Source organism: Polypterus senegalus, chromosome 12 (assembly GCF_016835505.1).
Source record: "Polypterus senegalus isolate Bchr_013 chromosome 12, ASM1683550v1, whole genome shotgun sequence".
NCBI classification, from domain to species: domain Eukaryota; kingdom Metazoa; phylum Chordata; class Cladistia; order Polypteriformes; family Polypteridae; genus Polypterus; species Polypterus senegalus.
Genome location: NC_053165.1, coordinates 164,005,091 through 164,031,822, shown reverse-complemented (window position 1 = coordinate 164,031,822; position 26,732 = coordinate 164,005,091). Strand labels below are relative to the sequence as shown.

Sequence of the window (26,732 nt, the reverse complement as noted above, 5' to 3'; positions counted from 1 at the left end):
TCATTTATGTTAGGTAGAATGCCCAGAGGGGACTGGTCAGGGGGTCTCATGGTCTGGAATCCCTACAGATTTTATTTTTTCTCCAGCTGTCTGGAGTTTTTTTGTTTTTTCTGTCCCCTGGCCATTGAACCTTACTCTTATTCGATGTTAATGTTGATTTATTTTGTTTTATAATTATGTCTTTCATTTTTCTATTCTTTAATATGTAAAGCACTTTGAGCTACTGTTTGTATGAAAATGTGCTATAGAAATAAATGGTGTTGTTGTTGTTGTTGTTTTATTTTTAGATTTTATTGATTAAACTGAGAGGCAAAAAATTCAAAGTCAATTAACAACAAAAATATTAAAGACAACAAACATTTCTTAAAGAAAGATAAACAAGCAGAAGGGATCATAGTAGTTTCGTAAAAAAAAATTGCCAACACCTAAAGGTAAACTTCAAAATGAGCAAAAGAAGAAGAAGCCAATCTGTAAATGGAGAAAAACCCGAAACAAAAAGCCTGAATAAACAAACTCAAAAAAAAAGTCCAAACTCTTGGGCCATTACTTTAGTTTTTACATTTAAATCTCCACAAGAGGGCACCAAAGACAGACCAAGAAACCCAATGGCCCAGCAATTAAACTGAGCTTGATGGACACCTTAAAAATGGAGCCCAGGGGGCAGTGCTGAGCAGCTCACCTGAGTAATGAGGAGGCCCTGACCCCTTTGGTTTTAATAGAGAGGGGGGAAGACAAGAACTAAATAAAAGAGGACAATTAAGAAACAAAAGCGATGAACAAAAAATCAGATAGTTAATGAAAATTAATGAACTTCCAAGACAGAATAATCAACACAAATTCAAAAGAAAAAAAAATATAGATAATGACAACACAAACTTATCAACGTTTCTAGATTAGGCAGATAAATGAATGAAGATGGGAACCTTTTGCTGTTACTGTGTGATTGTGTCTGTTGGTTACTTTCACACACTTAATTAGGCCTTTTTTCCCTATTGATTGCATCCAATTGTGGGATTTATAATCCCCTTATTATGACGTTTGCTGTTATTTTTAGATGGAAATTATATTTAGTTGTTGGGAAAAAATTGGAACCATTTTTTTGCCTTTTTTGTTTTTACAGTATGCTATTATTTTGTGACGTATCATGACAAGAGTTTCTATGGAACCCAATTCCAATAGTTATACTATTGACGTCATTATTATGATCTCCGATATTTATAATTGTTGGTTCTTATTTTAGTGGTTATTCAGGTCTACAGTATATTTATTATCGCATCTGAAGTACATAGAATCTGAATCTGAGGACCGTTTTTGCCTCCTAATAAAACTGACTATTAGTTTGTGTTCTGCTGTGACACCATTTTGTTTTTGTCACAGGCACTATCACACTAAGAACATTGCGTTGACCATTTTCCATGGATACCCACGTGTGAATTCCCTGGGATGCGCTCGTTAGTGATGTCAAACCATGATATTGGGTTACGCTGTATCTGAACTCGAAGGATAATAAACCTGTTCCTTGTGATTAATTCTTGGGTGTGATCCCTTGCTCTCACATTTTGACTCTGAATTTTTGACTCATGTTTTGGGCTTTAACAAAAGATCTCACAGATTCCCAGTTTTGACCTCAACCCATTCATTAAAACGGATTTTGGTGCTGTAAGGGTCATGTGTGTATATACAGTATGTACAGATGGGTGTCAAGTTACAGAAATTCCTCACATATAAACTAGCACCCCAAATAGTTTTCATTGCAACTGAATTTCAGATTATACAAGGACTGTTCAGAAAGGTTCCACACTTTTATATTTTCGTTGGAAACGGTGAAGGCGAGAGGAGTAGTGATTGGTCGTGTCTGAGAGTGTCATGTGACTAGTTCTGTCTGGCAAGCCAGCTGCCATTGCAGTTTAGTATAAGAGTTGTCACCCTGTGGTGAAGAAGGCTATGAAACCAAAGAGGAATAGCATTCTGTCATACGTCTTTTTGTGGGAAGAAGGTGAGCACCAATTTATCTCCACATGTATGGGGATAACGTTCTCTCTCGTAGAGTCATCTCGGAGTGGATTGAAATGTTCCAAAATGCCCATAACAGTGTGATGGATGCACAGTGTTCCGGACATCTAGCTACAGCCACGACCACGAGAATGAAGAAAGAACCCTGGAACTGATTCACAAAAACAGAAGAATTTTTTGCTGATGACATTACAAAGTTGGTATCCATCCATTATCCAACCCGCCGTATCCTAACAAAGTTGGTATGACTTTGGGAGAATTGCATCACAAAGGAAGGTGATGTCATTTGTTTATCAAATTCTTAATAAATAGAGTTAAAAAAAAGTGCAGAAACTTTTTGAACGTCCCTCTTCCATTTTTATTATTAAACAAGGCAAACTAATTTTGATCTGGATGAATGTGTACCAATTGTCACTAATGGTGAGGAACAGTACTCAGACTTTCTGACTCTCTTTGTTGTTTTCTGCTTTCTTGTGCACTTGTGGCTAAACTTAACTGGCAGCATGTATGGCTACGCTGTAAGCTCAGTCACAAGTAAGCAGCTCGGTCAGCCGCTGGCCATTTAGCTGAGTGGTCGAAACTGCTGCTTGTTAGTCTAAGTGTCCCAAGTATGTGTCCATGCTGTGTTGTGTAAAAGAGGTGACAACCTGACTGATCCCCTTAGGAAAGACAGCACATCTCTACTGAGGCTTCAATCATCCATTAGCAGTGGGTTTTTGTGCCGCCATAATGCCTGTTCTAACTCTCTGGCGTACTGCGTCATTATCAAAAGCTGCAGGCAATTTTAGCCTTTGACATACTGGACATACCTGCTGTTTATTTTAACTTAAGCAACTAATATGTGACAAATCTGCATAGTTAAAGGTGCATTGCTTTATTTTACTGTCTCTGAGCCACTTGCTGCATAGCATGTTTAGGGTACCAGTGCCCTGATAGTTTCTATTACATCATGTAGCAGCTAAAATTCACACCGCCGTTGATGATGATTTAATTAATTTTTTTGGTGGGGATCCCAGGATCACACCCAGCTTTGGCCTGACTCAGGCACACTCCCTCACATTGAAGAATGTATTAAACAATAATAAATTAAATATAACTACGCAGACTACAACGATCCCATCCCAGTTCCCTTCCGGCTATTATACAACAAACACAAATTCAACAATAACAAACCACTAACAAAACCCACACACGGTGAAGTGTATAAAACACAGCAACTGATGTAATGAAATGATGGAGAAGGATGGTCCAGAGATCAGCTCACTGTATGTGAATCTAAAGATTAATCCTAGCGGTATTGAGATGCAGCAGTGGGCTGGCGCCCTGCCCGGGGTTTGTTTCCTGCCTTGCACCCTGTGTTGGGTGGGACTGGCTCCAGCAGACCCGCGTGACCCTGTAGTTAGGATATAGCGGGGTTAGGTAATGGATGGATGGTATTGAGATGATGACATATGAATGGGATCAGGTGTGCTCCTTCCTTTTTTCACAGGTCGACAACCAATCCTAGTACAGTCGTCATGCAGCAGGAAGACACCAGACAGTCCATACACTGAACAGCAGACAATCCACGACACAACAAGAATCCACAGGCACTGAGCGGGAAGGCAAACAGACAAGCAACTCCAGACATGAAACAACAAAAGACCTCTCTCTTTCTCTGTAGAAATGGCCTCCATTTAAATCTCATACCGGCCTCTTTGCCCCCAGCAGCCCCTGCACCCTCAGCAGATGACTAATCAGAGCAATTACAGGGACTGCTGGGAGTTGAAGTTTCTACAATATGCTGCAAGATGAGCAAGATTTAGCAGAGGATGTTACAAGTATTTTGTAATTTAAAGTACTGGAATATTGCTTCACTGTCAAGTTAGTAAATACGTCTGAAAATAAAATATGTCATGCATTGTTGCTGAAATTTTCCAGTTAAGGTACAGTTTAGTTCAAATTTTTTTCCAAAATCAGGATATGAACGTCAGCAAGAACAAAACTCATTCATAACCCATGGGCTGTTTAGTCACGTATGCTATTGGGAGCACATGGAAGGCTCAGCTCTCAGGGGGCCGACGACAGCAGGACACAACTACTGACCTCACGAGCCCTCCAAACACAAATGATGTTGTGTCCAAATCACCATAAAAAATGTGCCTCTTCCAGTCTTCCTGCTACAAAGGAACTGGCGAATGTGGAAGCCTGAGTTCACACCAAGGACAGGATCTGCCGAAGGATAATGGACCACAGAGGCTCCTTTAAACAAGTGTTACAAATAAATGAACCTTCTGACCGTCAATACTACTGTTTGGTTTTCCTTCCAGTTCATTCTATGTTTGCATTTTCACTGTTAGACTGGGACACTGGTGTGGACCCCAACACTTAACCCTATACTGCCTATTTTCTCATCACAGTTTATATACATAAGCAAAACAAGTTAAGTGGTGTAGTATTCATTGATCTTGCCTACTACACTGCTAGATTATTTATGTATTTATTTATTTATCCATCAGGTATCAAGGTCATTTCAAGACATTCTGCCCTTAGCTGGCTGGTAGTGAATGTGAGCACAGGCCACTCTTTGTAGCCTTTGGGGGCTCACAGGTGACAGAACATCACATTATATGGCACTAGTCACAAAGTTTGGTTTTCTTGAAAGGTACATTTGCAGTTAGGTTTTTCTTAATTTCTGTTATTGTAACAGCAGAGTCTTCCTAAATCATTTTTGTTCATTTAATTCCTCACAATTATGTCATAATCTGGTGAGACTGTCAATTGATCCAGAGTGGCATACGTGTCCTTTTCTGAATTCTCTCTGCCTCCAATCTGTAATGAAAAAAGACCAAGTTAGTAGAAATCAAAGTTTCATCATTTTCCATCATGTATTAATGTTATCTGTATTTTTACAGACTTTGTCTTCTTTATATTTTCCATTACAACATTGAGGTCATATTTTCTGTTTCTTAAGTGCTTGTGACTGACAGCATAAAGATGTCTGCCAGCAGAATACCAGAAGCTCATTAATGAGGGCTGATTCTTGGCTTGTACTCTGTGCTGTCAGGATGAAAAGGTTTGAGAATATTATGATTAAAAATAGTTATGTTCATCTGTCTTCTGTCTGTGTGTGAGTTTGTGTATCTGTGCGTCCATCTGGGTTAGGAAATAAAATTTTTAAATTAGAAAAACATGTAGAAGAAGGGCCAAAACATTAAAAAGGATAATATCAATACCAAACAAGGGTCTAAAAATACGTAGGTTGGTCTTATTGGCCTGTTCTGTTGTCTGACATTATACACCCGCATCAGCAGTGTGATAGCGACTTTCTAGCACCTGCAACAAAGGTTACAGCTGTAATTCTAAGGGCTGATAACTTCACATGGTGGGCAATTAATGAGTGAAAATAACAATAAATCGATGTGCACATCAGGAAACCAAAGTCTTGACATGACTTAGGCTAGTGGCGCTAAACCAGATCAGATTGACCATCCACCACATGGTCTCAGCAAAAACACTTCGGTTGTGATAGTCGTTAGTTTGAAAAGCAACTCCAAGTGTAAGTGATGTCAGCAGGAAAGGATTGGGTGCGTAAGAAAGACAGCGCCAAACACCCAAAGCTAAAGAAGTCGGCCATGAAACACGTGATGCGTCAGAGCAGTGATGATGAATTGCCTAAGGAAAGAGATGTGTGACTAATAAGGATGTCCATAGACATGCAACAGCGTGGGCAGCAGAAAACTCAGGGGAGCGAGAGGAGTAGAAACAGAGGAAGCCATGTATCAAATAAAAAACATAAAATCTACATTGATTATTTAGACTTTAACCCATCTCAGATGGCTAACACAGGCAATATAATATAATATAATATAATATAATATAATATAATATAATATAATATAATATAATATAATATAATATCATTATAATATAATATAAGGCAGCATGGTGGCACTGCTGACTTGCAGTAAGGAGACCTGGGTTCGCTTCCCGGGTCCTCCCTGCGTGAAGTTTGCATGTTCTCCCCGTGTCTGTGTGGGTTTCCTCCCACAGTCCAAAGACATGCAGGTTAGGTGTATTGGCGGTTCTAAATTGTCCATAGTATGTGTGCTTGGTGGGTGTGTGTGTCCTGCGGTGGGCTGGTGCCCTGCCCTGGGTTTGTTCCTGCCTTGTGCCCTGTGTTTGGTTGGGATTGGCTCCAACAGACCCCCATGACCCTGTGTTAGGATTCAGTGGTTTGGGAAAATGGTATAATATAATATAATATAATATAATATAATATAATATAATATAATATAATATAATATACCCAGAAGCTTGTGGACTTCTGGTACTCCTAAGATCAAAGTTCCATCTCCAATATCCATCTCTGCTTGACATTCAGAGGATGCCAGCACTGTCAGTCTCTTATCACATAATCATCTTCTGCAGTGTAGCTTTATCCTTAGCAGATGCCGCTTCTCTTCTTTTTCTTGCTGTCATGTCACCTTCTTAATCAGTTTGGCATGAGAAAGACGTCAACAAAAATAACTTTGTGGAGGTTGCCGTTTGCCACATTTTTTGCTCCAGCAGCATGTATAACATCATAAGCTTTCAATTAAAGACCAAGATTGATATTTTAACTCCAGTGGTTCATAAGTAATAGCGTTATAGACACGCACTACCATTAGCATTTTAAATATGTAGATATATTATGCTATTACAGTGTATGTGACAATAAAAATATAATATAATATAATAAAGGATTGCCCAGTGCTGACCCTTCATTATAATTATTGTAACAATCTAGATGAGAACAGGCCATTTAGCCCAACAAAGCTCGTAAGTCTTGTCCACTTAATTCTTCCAAAAACACATCAAGTCGAGTTTTAAAAGTCCCTAAAGTCTTCCTGTCTACCACACTACTTTCTGGTACAACATCACAGAACTTTCAAACAGCTCCACTTAATTATTATTATTATTATTCATGTATCAAGAATTGTGGATTTGAATCCCATGTCTGGTACTTGTCCATGTTGAGTCCTTACATTGTCTGAGTTGGCTTTCCTACCACATCTAAAACATGTGATAGTCACATTAATTGATAACTCCAAAACAGTCATGTAAGAGTGTACCCTACAATGGTGTGAAATCCTACCCTGGGTTGACTCCTGCTTGTTGCGGCCACAAGAGGTCCCATCTACCTGGAACCTTAAATTGGAAGAAGCAGGTTAGTACATTTCACATTATAATGTCAGCTATTCTCAAACCCATCTCAACCTCCTAATTTAACATGAATTCATCAGAAACAACCTGATGTTATTTTAGAAGAATGAAGTGGACAGGACTGGTGAGCTTTGTTTGGCTGAATGGCCCGTTCTCGTCCAGATTGTTCTAGTGTAGATATTTCTCGTGTAATTCAGGGAAGGGTCATGGGAGTTGAAGTTTATTACTGGGTTACAAGGCAGGAGACATCCCTGGACAGGCCTGCTTACACACTCACATACAGAGCTGAACTCACACTCCTGAAATCTGACAAGATATCATTACGTTACTATCTGTTACTCTATAAGTGGTAATAAAAGTGGGTTACAGAAAATGGCTGGGTTATTTATCCTACTTGCAAGAGTCAACTCTTTTATGTTAACGTAAAAGGTCAGTTTTTCTCAGCTTTTGCTTAATTTGAATAGATAATGGAAGTTTTTGTTTCACCTTCATAAGCTAACAAGTTAATGGGATGTTCTTGACGTTCGGCTGTGTCGTATTTCTGTATTTAGACAGTAGAATGCTCTCAGATTGTAGTTAGACAGCTAGATTGAAACCTGAACTGCTAGACAGATGGGCATTTTAGAAATCGAATCTTTTCACCGTATGTGCCGTATGTCAAACGTAGGTCTCAGTGAATGTGAAAACACAGAAACTATAAGTCTTATGAAACAAAACAGTCAAGAAGACCTTGTCTTTGTTCTGTGTATTATCAAGTTTCATAATTTGTTTTCTCGTGTGAACAGTTTGCTTTGAATTTCACTAAAATATTCAAAATGAAGACACTTGGACTGTGGAGTTTTCCCTTGTATAACATGTCATGTTAACTCTTTGAAAGCCTTTCTGGTAGCTGCACCACATGGACACCCTCGACAAACACAACTACAACACCTCTTCTCCTTCTTGTTCAAGTACAGCACACCATTTCTGTACATTTTCATAGCTCGCCCAGTTGTGGGCACACATTAGGCACCGAGTGTACTGAGACACAGGAGTGTGGGTTGAAGGGAGGTGGCAATGAGGTGTGATTGGCTGGTTTGGCTTCAGCTTCTTCACTGCCTCTCAGCCCAACCTCCTGGGCCACCTCCTCAAGTAGGAAATGTGAGAGTGACATGCAGACGACTCAGTGTGAACACCGTAGACCATTGTGGACCATTGTGGCCGTGTCCTGTTCAAGCACACTGTACGTGCTGCAGTAAGCAGGAACTGACCTGAGAGAGTGCTGGGCCACAGCACAGACCACAGATGGCAGATTTAAAGGCCTGCATGGGACGAGACCTTCATTTATTATATCAAAATAAAGATGATGTCCTAAAGGGGAGAAGTCGAGAGGGCTTGAAGGTGTTGGATGTTTGGGACTTTTCTTTCTTCTTGTGCTCCCTAGTGATGAAAATGAACTGTAATGAAAGTGAAAAATAAGAAAGTCTTCAAAAAGGAAGTGTGGTGTTGAGGCTTTTAGTGTTGAAGTCGGATTAATAAAAAAGATATGTTTGACAATTCAGGTTTACACTTGTGAAATCCAAGCAATAAAGAACACAGAGCACAAAAGTGCGGCACACGGGGCTCTCATCGTTGCTCTTTCCTTTTCTGCAGCTTTACACTATTTTGGTGTTTGAATTGTTACCTTCCATTTGATAGTTGTGTGTTTAGATTTGTATTTATAATTTAAATCTCTGGATTCAAATCGTGGCCTGTGTGAGATTTGCACATTTCCCAGTATTTGCTTTGTTTTTTCTTCAAAGAAGGTGAAAAACAGAAACTGTAAGCACACCTCTCGTCTTCCTGTGATGACAAAATTTTGTTTGTTTGTCTTCTCGGTCCTTTTCCTGTCAAACAAAGAGAAATGAAATCAAGATTTTATAAGGAATTTGGAATATTACAAGAGCTGTTTTACATAACAGTGAGTGTGGCTCGGGGGCTCAGGCAAAGGCAAAGGCCAGGGGGGCCGAACTGCGGGCCTGGTGGGCCGCAATGGCTGCAGGTTTTCATTCTCACCCTTCTCCTAATCAGTTTTCACTGCTAATTAACTTTTCCCTTCATTTTCATAGCCCTGTTTTTAAGGATTCAGTCCTTTGAATTGACTCTTTTCTTCATTAAATGACAGCCAAACAGAAATGAGACGTGAAATGAGACAACAGATGACCAGCTAAACTGGGGCTTCAAACTCCAACCAGTTTCACTCTAACCAATCTCTTAATGAGAGGCTGATTCTTGCTGATAATAAACCTCGTTATTTAATTTCACGGCTTGTCGCTGCTCTCATTCTGCTACAGCAGACATTTCCAAAACTGTTGATTTTTCTGTTTTTTTCTAAGAACATCGTCAAAATGTTTTGGTGACCTGAGAGATCAACCTTATTCAGATCTTCACCTTTCTTTATTTTCAAATAGTGTGTGATGGGTACAGGTGAGCTGGTCATTTAAGGGCTTGTTTTGTGTTGCATTATTGTTTGGCTGCTAATTAAGGAAAAAGAGACAACTAGGGGGCTTGAGTCGTTATTTAAAATTAAGGCAAAAGAAGTTAAATAGCAGCAAAAAGTGGTCAGTAATGAAGAAGATGGTTAGAATGAAAACCTGCAGCCACTGAGGCACTCCAGGCCCGGAGTTTGCCACCCCTGGCATAGGCAAAGCAATGTGATGCTGATTCAGTGTCACCAATGGCTGACATTAACATAGTGAGTCGAGAGTCGGGAGGTGCATGTCTGGCAAGGCCTCCACCACTGGGGGGTAGAGACGCCAGGATGAGGGGGCAATGGCTGGCAAATTCCAGTGCTGTGAAAAGTCTTAAACCACTTGTTATCTTATTTAGTGCCTTTTACGTCTATCTATCTATCTATCTATCTATCTATCTATCTATCTATCTATCTATCTATCTATCTATCTATCTATCTATCTATCTATCTATCTATTGTGACAGATCTTTATCCAGTTGGCTTTTGAAAGGTGCCATCTCCCCCAAACTACTACTTGGCAGACCCCCCTTGGCACCTCAGATTCCCACGGGGTTGTATGGGAATTTCTATTTGTGGACTCAGCCCAGTTTGGTTCTGTGGAGGCTTCCAGGGGTGGCTGCGGGAGCTGCAGAGCTCTACTTTGAGCTTCCACTACACCTGGGAGTAATTCCGGACGAACGAGCCACCTGGAATAGTCCCCATTGTAGCTTCAAAAGAGCCAGCTGCTTCACAGAGACGAGCCGGAAGAGGATTGGAGGCGGAAGGACTGAGACAAAGATTAAGAAGCGAAGTGTGTTTTAGTGCAGTATATTGTGCTGTGTTTAATTGTACTCTGCATTGGTGTGAGAATGAAAGTGTTTTACCCTGGAAAATGAATGTGTGTTGTACTGAGCTTGTGCTGAGTGTCTGTCTGTGTCAGGTATTACAGAGCTGGTGCGCCCCCTGTGGCCACACTGTTTATCTATCATATAGTGGCTTTTACAGCTGTCTATCTATCTACCCATCTATGATTTAATTTAGCAGAAAGAAATGGTTGATACTTTCAAACTTGGGAGTGTGATCTATGATAATGACAGTCTGTGCGTCTCTTGTTGATGTTATTATATTTTTCTCAACTGTTCTGAGAAGACTTGCAAGTAATAATTTCATTGTACTGCAAGAAACACTGGCTTGAACTTTGAAAGAGAGAAAGGACTGGAGAGACTTCAAAGAACAAAAATCACATGAAGTAAAAGACCCCTTACCTTAGAAATATGAAAACTGACAGAGCAAACCCGGCCAGGATGACAAAGCTCAATAAAGCATAAAATGCATAAGTCATGGCCATGTTGTTGGAACAGTCGATTCTTCCTGGAAAACAGAAAGGCAAATCAAATGAGGCTGAGCCACCTGTCAGTCTCCATTGAGGAACTGCTGCCGATCCTCCAGAGGCTCATGGGAAATGCAGTCCCTCCATGGTACATTGTATGCTCTTGGGTGTTGGTGAGCTCTCCTGCTATTGTTTATTGTTGTTTTTTGCTCTGTGTAAGGATTTCTAGTTTTGATTACCATATTGAGTTTGTTACCATAGACTGACCTTTCAGGATATTCTTTTTTTGCTCTTTTGTTAATAAAATCTTAATTTTATAAATATTCCTGGTGGAACTATTCTCCAGCCTGATTTACGTGGTCTTCAAAAATGTGAGAATACGTGCTATTTTTGTTTTTTTTTACTTTCTTTTTTTACTTTTTTGTACTTTAAAACTCATCTCTGTTTTGAGGCCTACTCGGGCTTTAAGCCTCCCATTTTCCCAGGTCAGACTTGCCGTGGGTGAGATCTTTTTTGTAGACTTTGTGGAGTCACCCGTTATTTTGTGGAACCAGAGGTTCATGACATACAGCAGAGGCCTGAAACGAGATCGGCTTGTTTCAGTATAATGTAATATTTTGTGAACCTCAATGCCAGCAGAAGATCATGGGGAGTGTTAGCTTAACCCAGCAGCCTTATGGGTAGAGTAGGGACTAATTTGGGAATATAAGAAGATGGGTGTGGGTGTGAGTGGGTGCTGACACCCCGTGATGCTGATCTGAGTTTTTACCATCTCTGCTGTGAACACTGCTGGATCCAAATGTGAAGGACGTGAGTTCACTTCACAGCCTGCTCCCTCTATCCCTTCATCTTTGTGGGTTTTGTTTTTCATGGGACGTCCATTTTCTTCCCACATCACTAATATTTCGGTGCATTCTTAGTGCAGACGTGTGTATGAGGTGCACCTCAGTTTTCATCGTTTCACCTCTGATATTCTGTTGCACCATCAGACAAAAGGAAAATGTCCATCCATCAGCCCCTGCTTTCCTGTGTTTTCTGAGGCCCTTTCCTCATTACTGCTACCACAGTCTGCCCCACGAGTCTTGTCAGGGTGTCAGATATTAAACACTCAATTCTTCTACCTTTATTACCTGTGGTGCACAATGCTGTCCTCACATGGAACTGCAGGTGTCTCTGAAGTGATGTGGACTCCACCTGACTAATCTTCTTAGTTGAATGAACTGCTGTATCCTCCATGGACATGTCCTTCTCTGTCTGTGTGTCTGTCTGCTTTACTCCCAGATCTTTTAAGTCATTTATATTTATACTTCGCTAACTCACAATGCACTGAGGATGCTCACCTTTAACCATCAGGTTGACAGCTGCAGACTTTGCACTTCCATAGATGTTTTTAGCTTCGCAGTGATAAGAGCCGGTGTCAGTTGACGTAACCTTGCTGATGTGCAGTTGTTCTCCTGATCTGACATGGCTGCTGTTCTCCTTGATCCAGGTGTAGCTGCTGGGTGGGTTTGCCAAGTCTTTGCAGTATAAAGTCACTGATTTCCCTTCTTCAATACCAGTGGTGGGCTGACCTGTAATGACTGGGTTCTTGGGGGCATCTGAAATGGAGAAGGACACAACAAAAGGATCGTGAGAAAGACCGTCCTCAGAGTTTTATCTGTCATGAACTGTGCTTTGATTGAAATGTGCAACAATGGCGCTGCGTCATGCCAGGGAGTGATCTGCCCTGCACTGGCCAGGCCAAACTTTGATCTGCATGTCATGTGCCGTGTGTGGACTTGACATGCTCTCCCTGTGTCCCTCCGTAAGTCGTAAATCAATTAATCAACCCTTATTGTTGTATACACTGAGGGCAGTGTACAAGTAAGATGAGTGTCCACCTTTGCAGAATACAAAATACCACCATCGAGTTAACAGTGCAGTGGTGCAACAACACAGGACAACGAACACTAAAGTACAGAGTACAAAAAGACAAAAGAAATACTGCACAGTGGCTAACAACACGCAGCCTGGAGTAGCAATGAGGTGGAGCAGAACAAAGTGACCAGTGGTCTTCAATGAGGAGCCGTAGTCGCTGTAACAGGAGTTAAGCAAAATAAACTGGCAGTCCTGAGCTTCGGTAATAATAATAATAATAAAGTGCATTGCAGATCAAATTAAACAGGACACACAGTATGTGAGGTAACTGATAAATGACAGTTCTTGGACTTAGCAGTACAGTAAGTGACATTGCAAGACAAGATGATGGAAACAATCCACCTTAACCAAGGGATACTCGTCTGTGTGTCCATCTGGTTGCTCTGTCTCTGTCATTGCAACAAATGGTGCATCACAAATGTGACTAGTGCTTTTACGAATCTCATATCAAACAGCGTATAACACAGACATGTGCATTGCATTTCTCATTCCGACAGACGGCGCATCACTAACGTCAACACTGTCCTTACACTTGAGGTCAGTACTGAGGATGACCCCAAGGAAGCTCTGGACCCTCTCCACAGTATCACCTCCGATGTACTGCAGATGGGGCATATACTAGTCTGATACTCTAAAACTGAAGACCATCTCCTTTGTTCTGATGATGTTGAGACTAAGGTGGTCATCCTGACACCACTCTGCTAGTCATCTCATGTCCTGGCGTTATGCCGTCTCGTCTCCATCTGTCATCTGCAGTGAAGTCAGCAAACTTGACGATAATGAGTTCAAGCTACGTCTGAGTGTGACGTCATGTGTGAAGCAGGCTGCCTGGGTAAAAACTCAGTGGGTGACTTGGAGGACCCACATGGTGTATGGCAGACTCCAAAAAAGACAAGCCGGCCCGTCATGTGCTAACAGTGTGACTTCGATGTATGTACAGTAGGTAGCCACATTCATTCTTTGTTTTGTAAATAGGACTTCAGAAATGAGAAAAGGAAATATTATCATTGATATTATTTAACAAGCATTTCAGACAAAGCCTGAAAAAGCTCTACAATATTTTAATATATTTAATAGGTTGCATTTTTTTGCATATCCTGACAATTGTGTAATGTGTGAGATAGATAGATAGATAGATAGATAGATAGATAGATAGATAGATAGATAGATAGATAGATAGATAGATAGATAGATAGATGAGCAGGGGACTGGACTTTCTCTGGTCCTGTTCAGCCAACATACATCGGACTTCCAATACAACTCGGAGTCCTGCCATGTGCAAAGGTTCGCTGACGACACTGCTATGGTGGGCTGCAGCAGGAGTGGGCAGGTGGAGGAGTATAGGAACCTAATCAAGTACTTTGTTAAATGGTGCCACTCAAACCACCTACAACTGAACACCAGCAAAACCAAGGAGCTTGTGGTGAATTTTAGGAGGACCAGGCCCCTCATGGACCCTGTGATCATCAGAGGTGACTGTGCAGAGGGTGCAGACCTATAAATACCTGGGAGTGCAGCTGGATGATAAACTGGACTGGACTGCCAATACTGATGATCTGTGCAAGAGAGGACAGAGCCGACTATACTTCATTAGAAGACTGGCGTCTTTCAACATCTGCAATAAGATGCTGCAGATGTTCTATCTGACAGTTGTGGCGAGCGCCCCTTTGTACGTGGTGGTGTGCTGGGGAGGCAACATAAAGAAGAGGGACGTCTCACGCCTGGACAAACTGGTGAGGAAGGCAGGCTCTATTGTAGGCACGGAGCTGGACAGTTTGACAGAGCGACGGGCACTGAGCAGACTCCTGTCAATCATGGACAATCCACTGAACAGGATCATCTCCAGACAGAGGAGCAGCTTCAGAGACAGACTGAGGAGAACCCACACTATGCGACTCTTCAGTTCCACCCGGGGGGGTAAACGTTAACATTCTACAAAGTTATTTTCTGTTATACCTGCCTGGCACTCTCCACCTTGCGTTTCTTAACTTGCACTGCGTTTTTATCACTTTTAATTAATATTTTTCTCATTAGTATGCTGCTGCTGGAGTATGTGAATTTCCCCTTGGGGATTAATAAAGTATCTATCTATCTATCTATCTATCTATCTATCTATCTATCTATCTATCTATCTATCTATTGTATAGTGTCTTTCACTCTATCTATCTATCTATCTATCTATCTATCTATCTATCTATCTATCTATCTATCTATCTATCTATCTATCTATCTATCTATCTATCTATCTTCTTGGTACTTCTTAGTAGTGTACCAAAGTCCCATTGTATGTGTAATGCAATGACAAAAAAGGAATCCCATCTTAACTTATCTCATCTTACGTTACACTACGCATGTCTGCGTTTTCAGTTTGTATTTCTCCTTCTTTTTTGGACTGATTCACTTCCCTCCAACGTTCTTATGATGTTGGATTCTCATGCTGTTAAAAACACTCAAAGTCCGACTCACACTGGATGTTCAGTTGAAATTCTGGTGACGCGACGTTTCCAGTCTGACACGAGTAACCAGCGTGGTCCATGTAGGTGACGTTCTGAATTTCAAGTGTGGCCGAGACTTCATTTAAAGGTCGTCCATTTCTGAACCAGGAGAAGTCGCTGTTGGTGAGACTGCAGTTTGTTGCACACCTCAGGCGCACCGTGTCCCTTTCTTTTACTTTGCTTGCTGAAGCTTCAACCTGTAGACCTTCAGTAAATAAAAAGAATGAGAGAGCCGTTCAGAGTCCACCCAAATGTGATTTTTATTAGCATGCAGTTATTTGTGATTTGTTAATTTATCTTTAATAACAGCATTTAGTGTTCAGTGTTTGTGGTTAGAAAAAGAACAAAAATGCAGAAACCCCGTCATTGTGTGGCACCAGTGGGGTGGCAAACCAGCTGACTGTGACCAATAAATGTCATGGAACAGCCAATGTGATGGGCTTGGGAGAAATCAGTGAAGAAGTCTGTCCTGTGGGGGCCTTTTAGAGTCACTGGCCATCACTGGAGAGCAGCAGAAAATATCAATAGAGTCCCTCACAGGTCCTCTTTAATGGAGCTGCAGTTTAGTAACATGAATACTCTTACAATATGAAAAGAAGTGAATAAAATCAATGAATGAGTTTACTGTGCATGTTTAGTCAGAAATCTGCCTAGCACTACTGGGTGCAACACAAGGACCAAACCTGGAGTGGGCCGCAGTCCATCTGAGGATGCAGGCCGTCACGCCTCAGATTCACATGCCTCAGGCATTGGGGATCCATAAATAAAATCAAACAATATTTTTATGTGGTAAAAGTGGAAGAAGCCTTTTTGAGATGATGTGCTCCTGCTGGCTTCCTCAGGCTGTGACCCCAGACAGACATCGGGGCCGTTTGCAGCCGAGTGTGAAGCAATTAGCCCCTTCAAGTCTTACCAAAGACCAATGGGAGGTCTGAAAATCAAAAGTATGCCTTATGAGAAGGACATAGCAGTCGTAGTGGACGTGACCTTATAAACTGCCAGACAGTGTTCAGAAGCCATTAAGAAGGCTAACAGAATGTCAGGTTATATAGCGCCTTGATGTGTGCAGTACAAGTCACAGGAGGTTCTGCTCAGTCTTTATAACACACTGGTCAGGCCTCATCTGGTGTCCTGGGTGCAGTTTTGATCTCCATAAAGACATAGCAGCACAAGAGAAGGTCCAGAGAAGAGCAACTAGGCTGATTCAGGGCTAAAGGGATTAAATTATGAAGAAAGATTAAAACAGCTGAGCCTTTTCAGTTTAAGAGGACACCTGACTGAAGTGTTTAAAATTATGAAGGGAATTAATCCTGTGGATCAAGACAGCGACTTTAAAATGAGTTCATCAGGAACACGGGGACACAGTTGGAAACTTGTGAAGGGGAAATTTCACAGAAACATTAAAAAGGTTTCTTCACACAGAGAACCATAAACACATGGAGTAAGTGGCCAAGTAGTGTGGCGGACAGCAGGACTTTAGGTGTCTTCAAGACCAGACTTGATGTTTCTTTGAAAGAATTAACACTAGAATTTCAGAAGCCTATGGGTTTCTGAGTTTTTTCATAGTGGTTGACTAGTCGACTGGTGAGCTTTGTGGGACCGAATGGCCTCTTCTCATCCAGATTGTTCTAATGTTTTAAACAGAAAAATGAATGGATAGCTCTTTCCAGGTTGGAGATGAGGAGCTGCCTCAAGCAGGGGAGTTTAAATATCTCAGGCTCTCGGTCATGAGTAAGGGAACATGAGAACAGGGAGATCAAGAGGAGGGTTGCAGCAACATCTACTGGCCTCCAGACATTGTACTGAGCAGTCGTGGTGAAGACAGAGTTGAGCCATTTAAATTCCAGTCGATCTCCATTCCTACCCTCACCTATGGTAATAAGACGTGGGTAGTGACCACAAGAACTAAATCACTGATACAGAAATGTGTTTACTTTGCAGATTTTCTCCTCTCAGCCTTTGAGTTTCTGTGAAGCTGAAAGTAGAGCCAATGCTCCTCTGCATCTAAAGCAGTCGGATGAGGTGGTTAGGCCTTCGATTAGCATGCCTCTTGAATACTTTGGTCGTGTTCAACCAAGAGGAGAACTCAGGGTACACTCAGGACATGCTGAACAGATTAAATCTCTAGGCTGGCCGAGAATACCTTGGTATCCTTCTGGAGGAGAAGGCAAAGAAAAGGGATGTCTGGGCATCTTTGATTACACTTCTGCCCCATGACCTGGACCTGGATCAGTCAAAATGGATGGATGAATGGATAGAAAAAATGCAAACTCTACATAGAGACTGGACCGAGATTCCAGCCCATTTTCTAGATGTTGTTAACCTGAGCACCACTACAAGTAAAACGGACAGAAACATTTCTGAACTTGCAGTACCTGTGATTGTCACTTTGGCTCCTGGCACATATGTATATTGATCGGTTCCCTCCACTCTAAACTTGTAGTAGCCGCTGTCCATTCTGCTCACGTCGCTGATCTTTACATCACAAGTCTGGTTTTTGTTCCCCAAGAACTGGACTCTTTTTCTGTCTCTGCTGGACACTTTGCTCCTATTTGTATGGTACACAATTGTTTCCCCCTCATAAAACACCTTGTTTGCATCAGGACCATAATACCACAGCTGTCTGTGAACAGTAATGCCTGCTGGATACCAGTATGTGCAGTTAATCCTGACAGTTGATCCCTCCAGTGCGCAGATCGCCATCGGCTCATAAGTGACTTTCCATTGAGTCAAATCTGTAAAACACAAAAGTGTACAAAATGCAAAGGCTGTGATTTTTTACTTCAGTTTATAAAGATGTCTCTGCTCCTATTCATATCAGCTTCATTAAATTAGGAGCAGCTTCAGCGACAGACTGCGGTCACCGTCCTGCTCCACTGACAGACTGAGGAGACCCCACACTATGCGACTTAAGAGGGTAAACGTTAACATTATAATACAAAGTTATTGTCTGTTATACCTGCATTGTTATCGCTCTTTAATTTAATATTGTTCTTTATCAGTATGCTGCTGCTGGAGTATGGGAATTTCCCCTTGGGATTAATAAAGTAATAAAATCTATCAATCTATCTAAAAGCACTCACGAATGGAGAAATGAACACCCCTGACTGTTCTGAAGTGGCCTGCTAGGAGTTCTGATCTCAATCCCATTGAATTTCTGTGGAATGTGCTGAAAGTCACAGTTGGGAGAAGGAAGCTATCAAATCTAGAACAGGCCAAACAGCCAGCCGAGAAGTGGAAAAATCTCCCTGAGAGCTACAGAACGTTCTTAATGGCAGTGATTGTCTCCAAAACCTGTGCTGTGAAATATAAAGTGTGGGCATGTGAGGAATTACGATTCGACAGAATAAATATTGGGGTGCCAACCCAGCCATCCCTGTCTACTACGATGTCTTTTATAAGGCAAAAACAAAAAGAGCACTCAAGTAACAACAACAAATTAACATTATCATGGGATCATGATAGAAAGGCGTTCCTCTACTTCCTAGTCCGGCTACGGAGCTCAGTCTTGAAGGCTGTTCTGTCAGCTAAATGACGCTCCTCTCCAGCCAGCTCGGGATTTATGGGCTGGTGACCAGAAGTGTTTCTTCGGGGAATCCTTGGGTACCGCTGGTTTGACTTTGTGTTGCTCACAGAATCCCAAATGACCTGCATTGTGAGGGAGTGTCAGTTACGGTACTACGGCCATGTTGTGGTAATCCAGCTCATTGTTGATGACCCAAGTGGCTGGACTAGGCCAAGGGGATGCCCACATAACACGTGGATGCAGCAGATAGAGGGTCATTTCTGGAGTGTGGGGCTGGACCACATGTCTGCCTGGGGTATTGTCAACCGGGATCCCAAGCTGTTTCGTTGTATGGTGGGTGCAGCAGCGTGCTGTACCAGTGCAGGCTCCCCAAACTGACCTGACCAGAAAGGGTGGAATTAGTTGCCCTCACTGGTCGTCTTCTTGACAATGTAAGGGGAAAGGGACAGGACATGATTAGCACCAGCGCTCTCTACCTTGTACACCACAGACGAGACCTGATGGTGGTCCTCTGATGTGTATGATTGACAAGGTTAAAGGGGACTGATGTTTTTGCCCATGCTGTTTCCAGTGGTTCCATTATTTTGAATTATATGCTCAGTAACAAATCAAAAAGCAACGTTTCTGTTCAATTAATTGTGATATAAAGAATTGTAGAGACCAAATATTTTTCTCGGTGTTAAGCTTATTTCAGCTTCATTTCTAGAATGTGACCATCCTAAAAAAAAAACCCATAAAGACAAAAGAAGACAAAATCCTGTCAGCTCATGGAGATTAGTGAGCATCAGTCGAGTCGAGTCGAGTCAAGTCAGGTTTGTGTACTCATGACAACTTCCTACAAACTCTCACTTACAAGTCTCATGGATTTCAAAAAGCAAAAAAGAGTGAACAAGAAAAAAGCGAAAGGGCTAAAAATTGAACAGCGTGAAGATGCAAGGTGAGCAACACTTAGACGAAGCTAACTGGGCACCATCTTGATGTTAAGCAAATAGCCAGGAGGGGTTCTAAAAAACTGAAGAAATGAAAGTGTAAAAAAAAATGAAAGTGGACAGGATTAAGATAAAGATAAGCATTAGTTAGAATACGCTGCACATGGTCAGCAGAAAGAACAAACTGAAGAGGTTAAAATAAAGTGGAGGTCTGCTGATCTTACCAGCTGCAGAGGAAACAGCGGCCAGAAAGATCAAGAGGAGCATGTTGTGTGGTGAGACCTGAAATAAAAAAAGAACATGAGGAATTTCAAATGGGTTTAGCCCTCAGCCATTTTGAATACATTTCAATATACACAGAGGTTAAGGTTGCATCCTCAGAGGTTTTGGAATAAAGGTGCTGATTCCAAATATCTAGACCTGCTCATCCTCTTTGAGAGTGATACCAGTGATGACCCTTGAGCAGGAGTCAATATGGGATGGCTCAAATGGTGCCAGGTAACTGGAGTCCTCTGTGACCACAAGATGCTGAGATACCTCAGCGGCAAAGAATTACAAGACAGTCGTCAGACTGGTCACCCTGTACTTTACAGAGTGCTGTCCAGAGACAATAACAAACACCCCTCACTGTGGAAATGTGGATGGTCTGCCAGTCACTTGGCATGACTTGTGGTGTAACTAAAGCTGGGCTTATGTTGGTGCTCATGAATCAGGTTCATTATAATGGACACGTGTGTGAAATTTGTCTCCCCTCGTGCTGTGCGTAGTGGATCCGGAGCCTTGGCCTGGCCGATGTCAGTGTCAGTATTCAGCAGACTAGAATGGAAGAACGAAAAACCCATGTCAGTGTGCAACAATGGTGCGGCTATGCCTCTGCTCCAGCGCAGCTTTCACACCACAGCACTCTGTCCAGGGACTTTGACACAGCAGCTAAGTTCATTGGTGGCAGAGCAGGCACAGTTGGAGTAACTGGAGCTGGAATCGGGACCATCGTAATCATTGGCTGTTCTCGGAAACCATCTTGGAAGCAGCAGCTCTTCTCATATGCTGTTCTTAGGTTTTGGCACTGTCTGAAGCTGTGGGTCTTTCTGTTTAATGTTTGCTTTCCTCATTTTATTTTGCAATGTAATGTAACCTTGACCTTCAGTAGTGCGGTGCCTTGAGCAGGTGGGCCCAATAACCCTTGAAGGATCACAAAGAATCAGAGACATGGAAGAAGCATACCAAAGGACACTGTGGTTCCACCAACCTCCATTCAATTTATTCTCAAATGATGGTTTTGTCTAAAATTGATTCCCAATGAAAAACGTTAACCTCTAGCAAGAACTGAACAACTGAAAAATGTCTGGAAAATTAGATAAACAAGAAGGAAAAAAGAATTATGTACTCAAGGACATACGTGGAAATGAAGGGGACATGCATTTAACACTAGAATTACCAGAGTCTGCAAAAAAACTTGTAAATCCGGCCCACCTTAAACCTCTTCGCACCTCTCTGTCGACGTCTTTTGTCTTGTAAATGTGTCGATAAGCCCAAGCAGCCTGCTATACCACCCCTCCCCCACCTCCTCTGAACGGCAAGAAGTTCTCCCAGTTCGATTGATCGATTGATTATCTGGGAGTGAGCCACCTAGAATTGGAAAATAATTTGATGTGTGTTTTGCGTCTACAACAATCTATGTAAACACATTGTTAAAACAGAAATGTCTTTTCATGTTTTAGTAATAAATAACAAAATGTAGACATGAACTGTATAATGTGTGAAGACTGATGTCCAAATATCAAATAAACACTTTCACAAAAGATGCAAGTACAATACGACAGCTTCCGTGGTGCAGCGGTGAGATCCGCTGACTTATAATTCGGAGGTCTTGAGTTCAAAACCTCTGTCAAGTTTACCGTTTTGAGTAGCAAGCTGCTCTTATTGTTAATATTACACAATAAAAACATACTGTACATTTGGTTTGTGTCTGTAACAGCCGGTGTAAATTTTTAGTACTTGTAAAAAGTTACTCACTGAAGATAGTATGTGAGACTTTTAAAACATATCGTGTCATTACGCTGGGAAATATGCAACGTTGAAATATAAAAGCAATATGAAAATATTTGTATGTCGGCATTTTGTTTCACCACATCAAACTGTTCATCAGACATCGAGACTCTGACGTCACATTCCGATTTGATCACACTGTGACATTAATTTTTGAGGACGTGCTCAGAGGACACTTCAAATGAATGCTGGGAACGAGTGGCAGCCATGATGTGTGTGCATACGTGTTCTGAGCGTGAAGTATAAACCGGCCCTAAGAAAGAAGCATAAAGTAAAGAAAATGGAAGGATGTCTCCTCAGCTCTTCCATCTTCAAGCTTTGGAGGCTGCTTGTCCTTAAAACTGAGTGAAGTCAGCCTTACTCTGAATGTTTAATTTTGAGTCACCTATTGGTGAGTTCAAAAAAATTATTCTGTAGTGCTGAAATAAAAAAATGGCAAAGTCTGAAGGTAACAGCCAAGAAGGGCACACACCACAGACATGGGCATCGGGGTACAACAACATGAAGAGCAGTCAGGGGGCTTTATCATTGGCTGGTTAGACTGGAATGAAAATTGTTTTTAATGGAAAGAAGTGCTAATGGTTATAATCAGTAAGCAACCCTGGATGGGGTGCCAGTCTACCACAGGGCACATTCACTCACATCGAGCCAATTTATAGTCATGTGAGAGAAAACATCACAGAAATCCTGAGAGAAGACCCAAAGCGCATCGCCTGAACCCGAGTCACTGACCTTGTCAGATTTGCTTCTTTTGCAATTATTTATACATTTTAATGCTTTTCGTGGTCATGGATAACATGCATCAATCTATCTATCATTACCGCTTCTAAATGATTTCATGACATCTTATTTTATTCTTTTAACTTTTTACAGTATGAGTTTACTCTTCAAAACTGCAGCTCATCAGGTGTTTCTGTCAGAAATCAGATTTGAAAGTCCACATTACCTGTTTCTCCAAGATTTTTTAATTCTGCCACCAAATGTGTTTGTGTCCTCCTGCAGATCTTTAAGTCTCTCCAGTCAAGTGGCGTGAATAAGAAGCCGTCTCTGAAGAACGGACGAGTGATTTGGTGAAATACGTTGCTGATGACTTCCCCTTACTGGCTACAGCAGCAGGGAGAAGTTCCTGTTTCAGCCTGGAGGACACTCAGCATGTGTAATAAGAGTGTTGCAATCACCCAGGACAGTGAGAGTGGGGCTGCCACCTCTGACCTTGAAGCACTTCCATTCAGTCCAAGGCCAGGTCAGTGTCTTCCTATGTCTGAGTTGGAGATTCACTTCTGGCTGTAAATAAACAGCAGGTCATGTCACCTGAAGAAATCCGCAGATGATTCTGCACCTATGAGGTGCATTGGCAAGGGGGATGAGACAAAGGAGAGGAGTCAGGGGCAAAGAGAACTGTCCGCAGCTTAGCATCAGCAAAACCATGGAAGTGGTTATGGGAGCCTCAATGTCTGGTCACTATTCAGGGAGTGGACGTGGTGGTGGTGCACTGCTACAGATGCTTGGGGGGGCCACATTAGTGGCAGGTTGAACTGGTCTCAGGACACAAGAGAAGAAAAGGCAGAGCAGCCTCTTTTTACTTAGGGATCTGCGTTCCGTTAATAATATGAAGTGACATCCTTCACATCTTCAAGGACTCTGTGATAGCCTGTGCTGGGCAGGTAACCTCACTCAAAAAGAGGCCCACCGAATCAACAAGCTAATCAACATGGCAGCTTCAGTCATAGGATGTATTTTGGACCCCTGGAGGTAGAAGTGAAGGACAGAATTAAAACCAAATGCAGTGTCATTGTGAACATCACTGCACATCCTCTCCCTCTGGCAACAACATGGAGAACTTTGAGCAAATGATTATCTCAGAAGAAGTGAGTCAAGAAACACGACTGGGGCTCCTTTTTACCAACAGCAATATGCCAACATAGCGCCTCACTGGGACGGGGACTGCCATGTCAGAAGATTTTCTTTCTCTTTAATTTTTCTCCTTTACAGTCATTTTTACGTTCAAACCTTACTCTATCTATCTATCTATCTATCTATCTATCTATCTATCTATCTATCTATCTATCTATCTATCTATCTATCTATCTATCTATCTGCTTTTATTTTAATTAATATCATAAACATATGATACGGCACGGCCAGAATGACAAATTAAATTTTATTTCCTTCCCCACTGAGCCCGAGGACAGGGAAGTATGAATTTTTGTCAGCTCTGTGGCAATGCCACTCTTACGACATGAAATTAAGGGTCAATGAATCTTTGATTTGAACGCTGCATTCTGATGTTATGTTTCAGTTCTTTTTTTTTCCTGGCTTATGATTGCATTCTTTTTCTAAATTATTTATCATGTATTTTTTTTAGTACACATTATTATGTTTAGGTGTTGTTTAGTATCTGTGTAATGTATTGTTCTCTTTTGTTCCTTGTAGGTGGTACCTCAAGAGGCGGGCTCACCCTGACATCACCCACTAAACCCCCCCCACCCCCCTCCCCACGGGGTACTTGAAGTCAGGAGATGTCGATTTCTGCAGTGGTGTGTTTAAGTTTTCTGGAGTCGAGTGTGAATTTAATTTTTTCTTTGAATTTACTGTTATATTTTTTGGACTTCACCTGTAGATTGCCTCTTTTGATTTGTTCACCTTGGGTTGCATTTAAAGTAAGCCTTGTTTCCCTTTTAAGTCTTTTATTACATTTTTCTATTTTTTGAATACATGTTTTCCTCTATGAAGATTCCTTTTATGGTCTGTTTGTCAAGCTAAAGTTATTTTTTATGATTTTCCTTTCCCTTGAAAAACATCTAAGGGTTTTAATTTTCTGGTTCCTCCCTGGGCTCCACTTTAAAGTGCTTCTTTTTGTCTTCTTTGTGTTCTTTTCAGTATCTTTCATTAATTTGTATTTTTTTTTATAATATTGTTAAATGACTTTATTAGCTGTCTAATTATGTAATATTTTAATTCTATTCTATTCAATTCTTTTTTCATGTCCCTTGCATTTTGTGGGTGTTCCCCCAGGGACCTGTCCACCTGTCCTTCAACACTGAGGGACCGCCCCCAGCCATATAAAGCCTCATGGGAAATGCAGTCCCTTGCTGTTCACCATGACTGTGCTTTGGTGGTTTGGCGAGTCCTCATTTCCATTATTTGCCTGTTTGTAATTGCTCATTTTTGTGACTTCTGCTACAGTTTTAAGGATTCTGTTTTTGTATTTTGTATTGAGACTTGTTGGCTGAGGATTGCCTTTGAATAATACATTTTTGCCTCCTTTTTGATATTTTTTAAACATTTTGTTACATTTGCAAGCTTTGTTAATAATGTACATCCTCTTTTATTAAGATTCTATTAGGACTTGTCCCTGTACAAGTTGGAGTTTCTTGGTACTCCCTTTTGTCAGACATATTTTGAGATATTTAAGACTGATGTATTTTGCATTTTGAACTTTAAAAGCCTTTTCCTCATTTTAAGGCCTAGTCAGGCCTGAAGCCTCCCAATTTCCTAGCGTCAGGCTCTCCTGGGTTGAGACCTACTTTGGGGCAGGCCAGTTAGGATGGGGGTATTTTTGGTATTTTGGTATACCTATTTTTGTAATAATAATTAATAAAAAAATTATTTTATTTATAGGCGCCTTTCAAGGCACACAAGGACACCTTGCAGAGCACATTAATAACAACAGTTACAACATAAAATTAATAAAATATTACAGTCCAATAAAACCAGAATAAGTACAATAATAAAATTAAGTTTCAATTTATCAGCTAAATTATCAGACAGAATAAGCCAGCTTCAAAAGATGTGTTTTATGATGAGATTTAAAGGCAGGAAGAGAGAGTCAATCTTACGAATGTCTTGTGGGAGAAGCGAGGGGCCACTCGACTGAAAGCTCTGAATTCAACAACAACAACAACAACATTTATTTCTATAGCACATTTTCATACAAACAGTAGCTCAAAGTGCTTTACATATTAAAGAATAGTAAAATGAAAGACACAATTATAAAACAAAATAAATCAACATTAATTAACATCGAATAAGAGTAAGGTTCAATGGCCAGGGGGGACAGAAAAAACAAAAAAACTCCAGACGGCTGGAGACAAAATAAAATCTGTAGGGATTCCAGACCATGAGACCACCCAGTCCCCTCTGGGCATTCTACCTAACATAAATGAAACAGTCCTCTTTGGATTTAGGATTCCATGGTAGTCAAGTGAGCAGGAGATCTAATAAGATGGAGAGAAGAAGAAGATCTAAGGATATGAGAAGGAATGGAGACGTGAAGAAGTTAAGAAAGATAAGGAGGTGCCCAATTATGGAGAGTCTTGTAAGTAATCAGCAAATCTTAAAATCAATGCGATATTTAATAAAGAGCCAGTGAAGCTGCTGAAGGACAAGACTGATGTGTTCAATGGAAGGGGTTCTGGTAATAATATGAGCGTCAGCATTCTGAACCAGTTGGAGTTTGTAAAAGAGTTTGTGAGGAAGACCATAAAGAATAGAATTACGATAATCAATACGAGATGTGACCAGAACATGAATCAGAATAGCAGTGCTGGTAGCTGAAAGAGATGGACGTAAACGGCTGATATTACGTAGATTGAATTATGCTGACCAAGTGACATTATTAATATGTGAATCGAATTTTAAGGTACTATCGAGAATAACACCTAAGCTCTTAACCTGCGAGGAAGAAGAGATCAGAGAATTATCAACAGTCAATGTAATATTATCGCATTTATCCAAAACAGATTTAGCTCCTACAAGAAGAACCTCAGTTTTATCACTATTTAATTTAAGAAAATTAGCAGACAGTCAGAGAGGGAAG

At 41.1% G+C, this 26,732-nt stretch overlaps 1 protein-coding gene across 1 annotated transcript in view; it reads right to left on the bottom strand.

Moving 5' to 3' along the window:
- LOC120540557 (B-cell receptor CD22-like) overlaps positions 1-22,953 on the bottom strand; it is a 48,818-nt gene extending 25,865 nt beyond the window's left edge. Inside the window, exons 1-8 of the mRNA XM_039771396.1 lie at positions 22,860-22,953; positions 20,089-20,146; positions 17,785-18,144; positions 15,381-15,614; positions 12,338-12,595; positions 10,933-11,038; positions 8,838-9,062; positions 680-738 (exon numbers count right to left, since the gene is read on the bottom strand). Coding sequence (XP_039627330.1) covers positions 680-738; positions 8,838-9,062; positions 10,933-11,038; positions 12,338-12,595; positions 15,381-15,614; positions 17,785-18,144; positions 20,089-20,131 — 1,285 coding nt within the window. The 5' untranslated portion in view covers positions 20,132-20,146; positions 22,860-22,953. The remainder of the gene's footprint in view (positions 1-679; positions 739-8,837; positions 9,063-10,932; positions 11,039-12,337; positions 12,596-15,380; positions 15,615-17,784; positions 18,145-20,088; positions 20,147-22,859) is intronic.
- Positions 22,954-26,732: the final 3,779 nt, after the last annotated feature.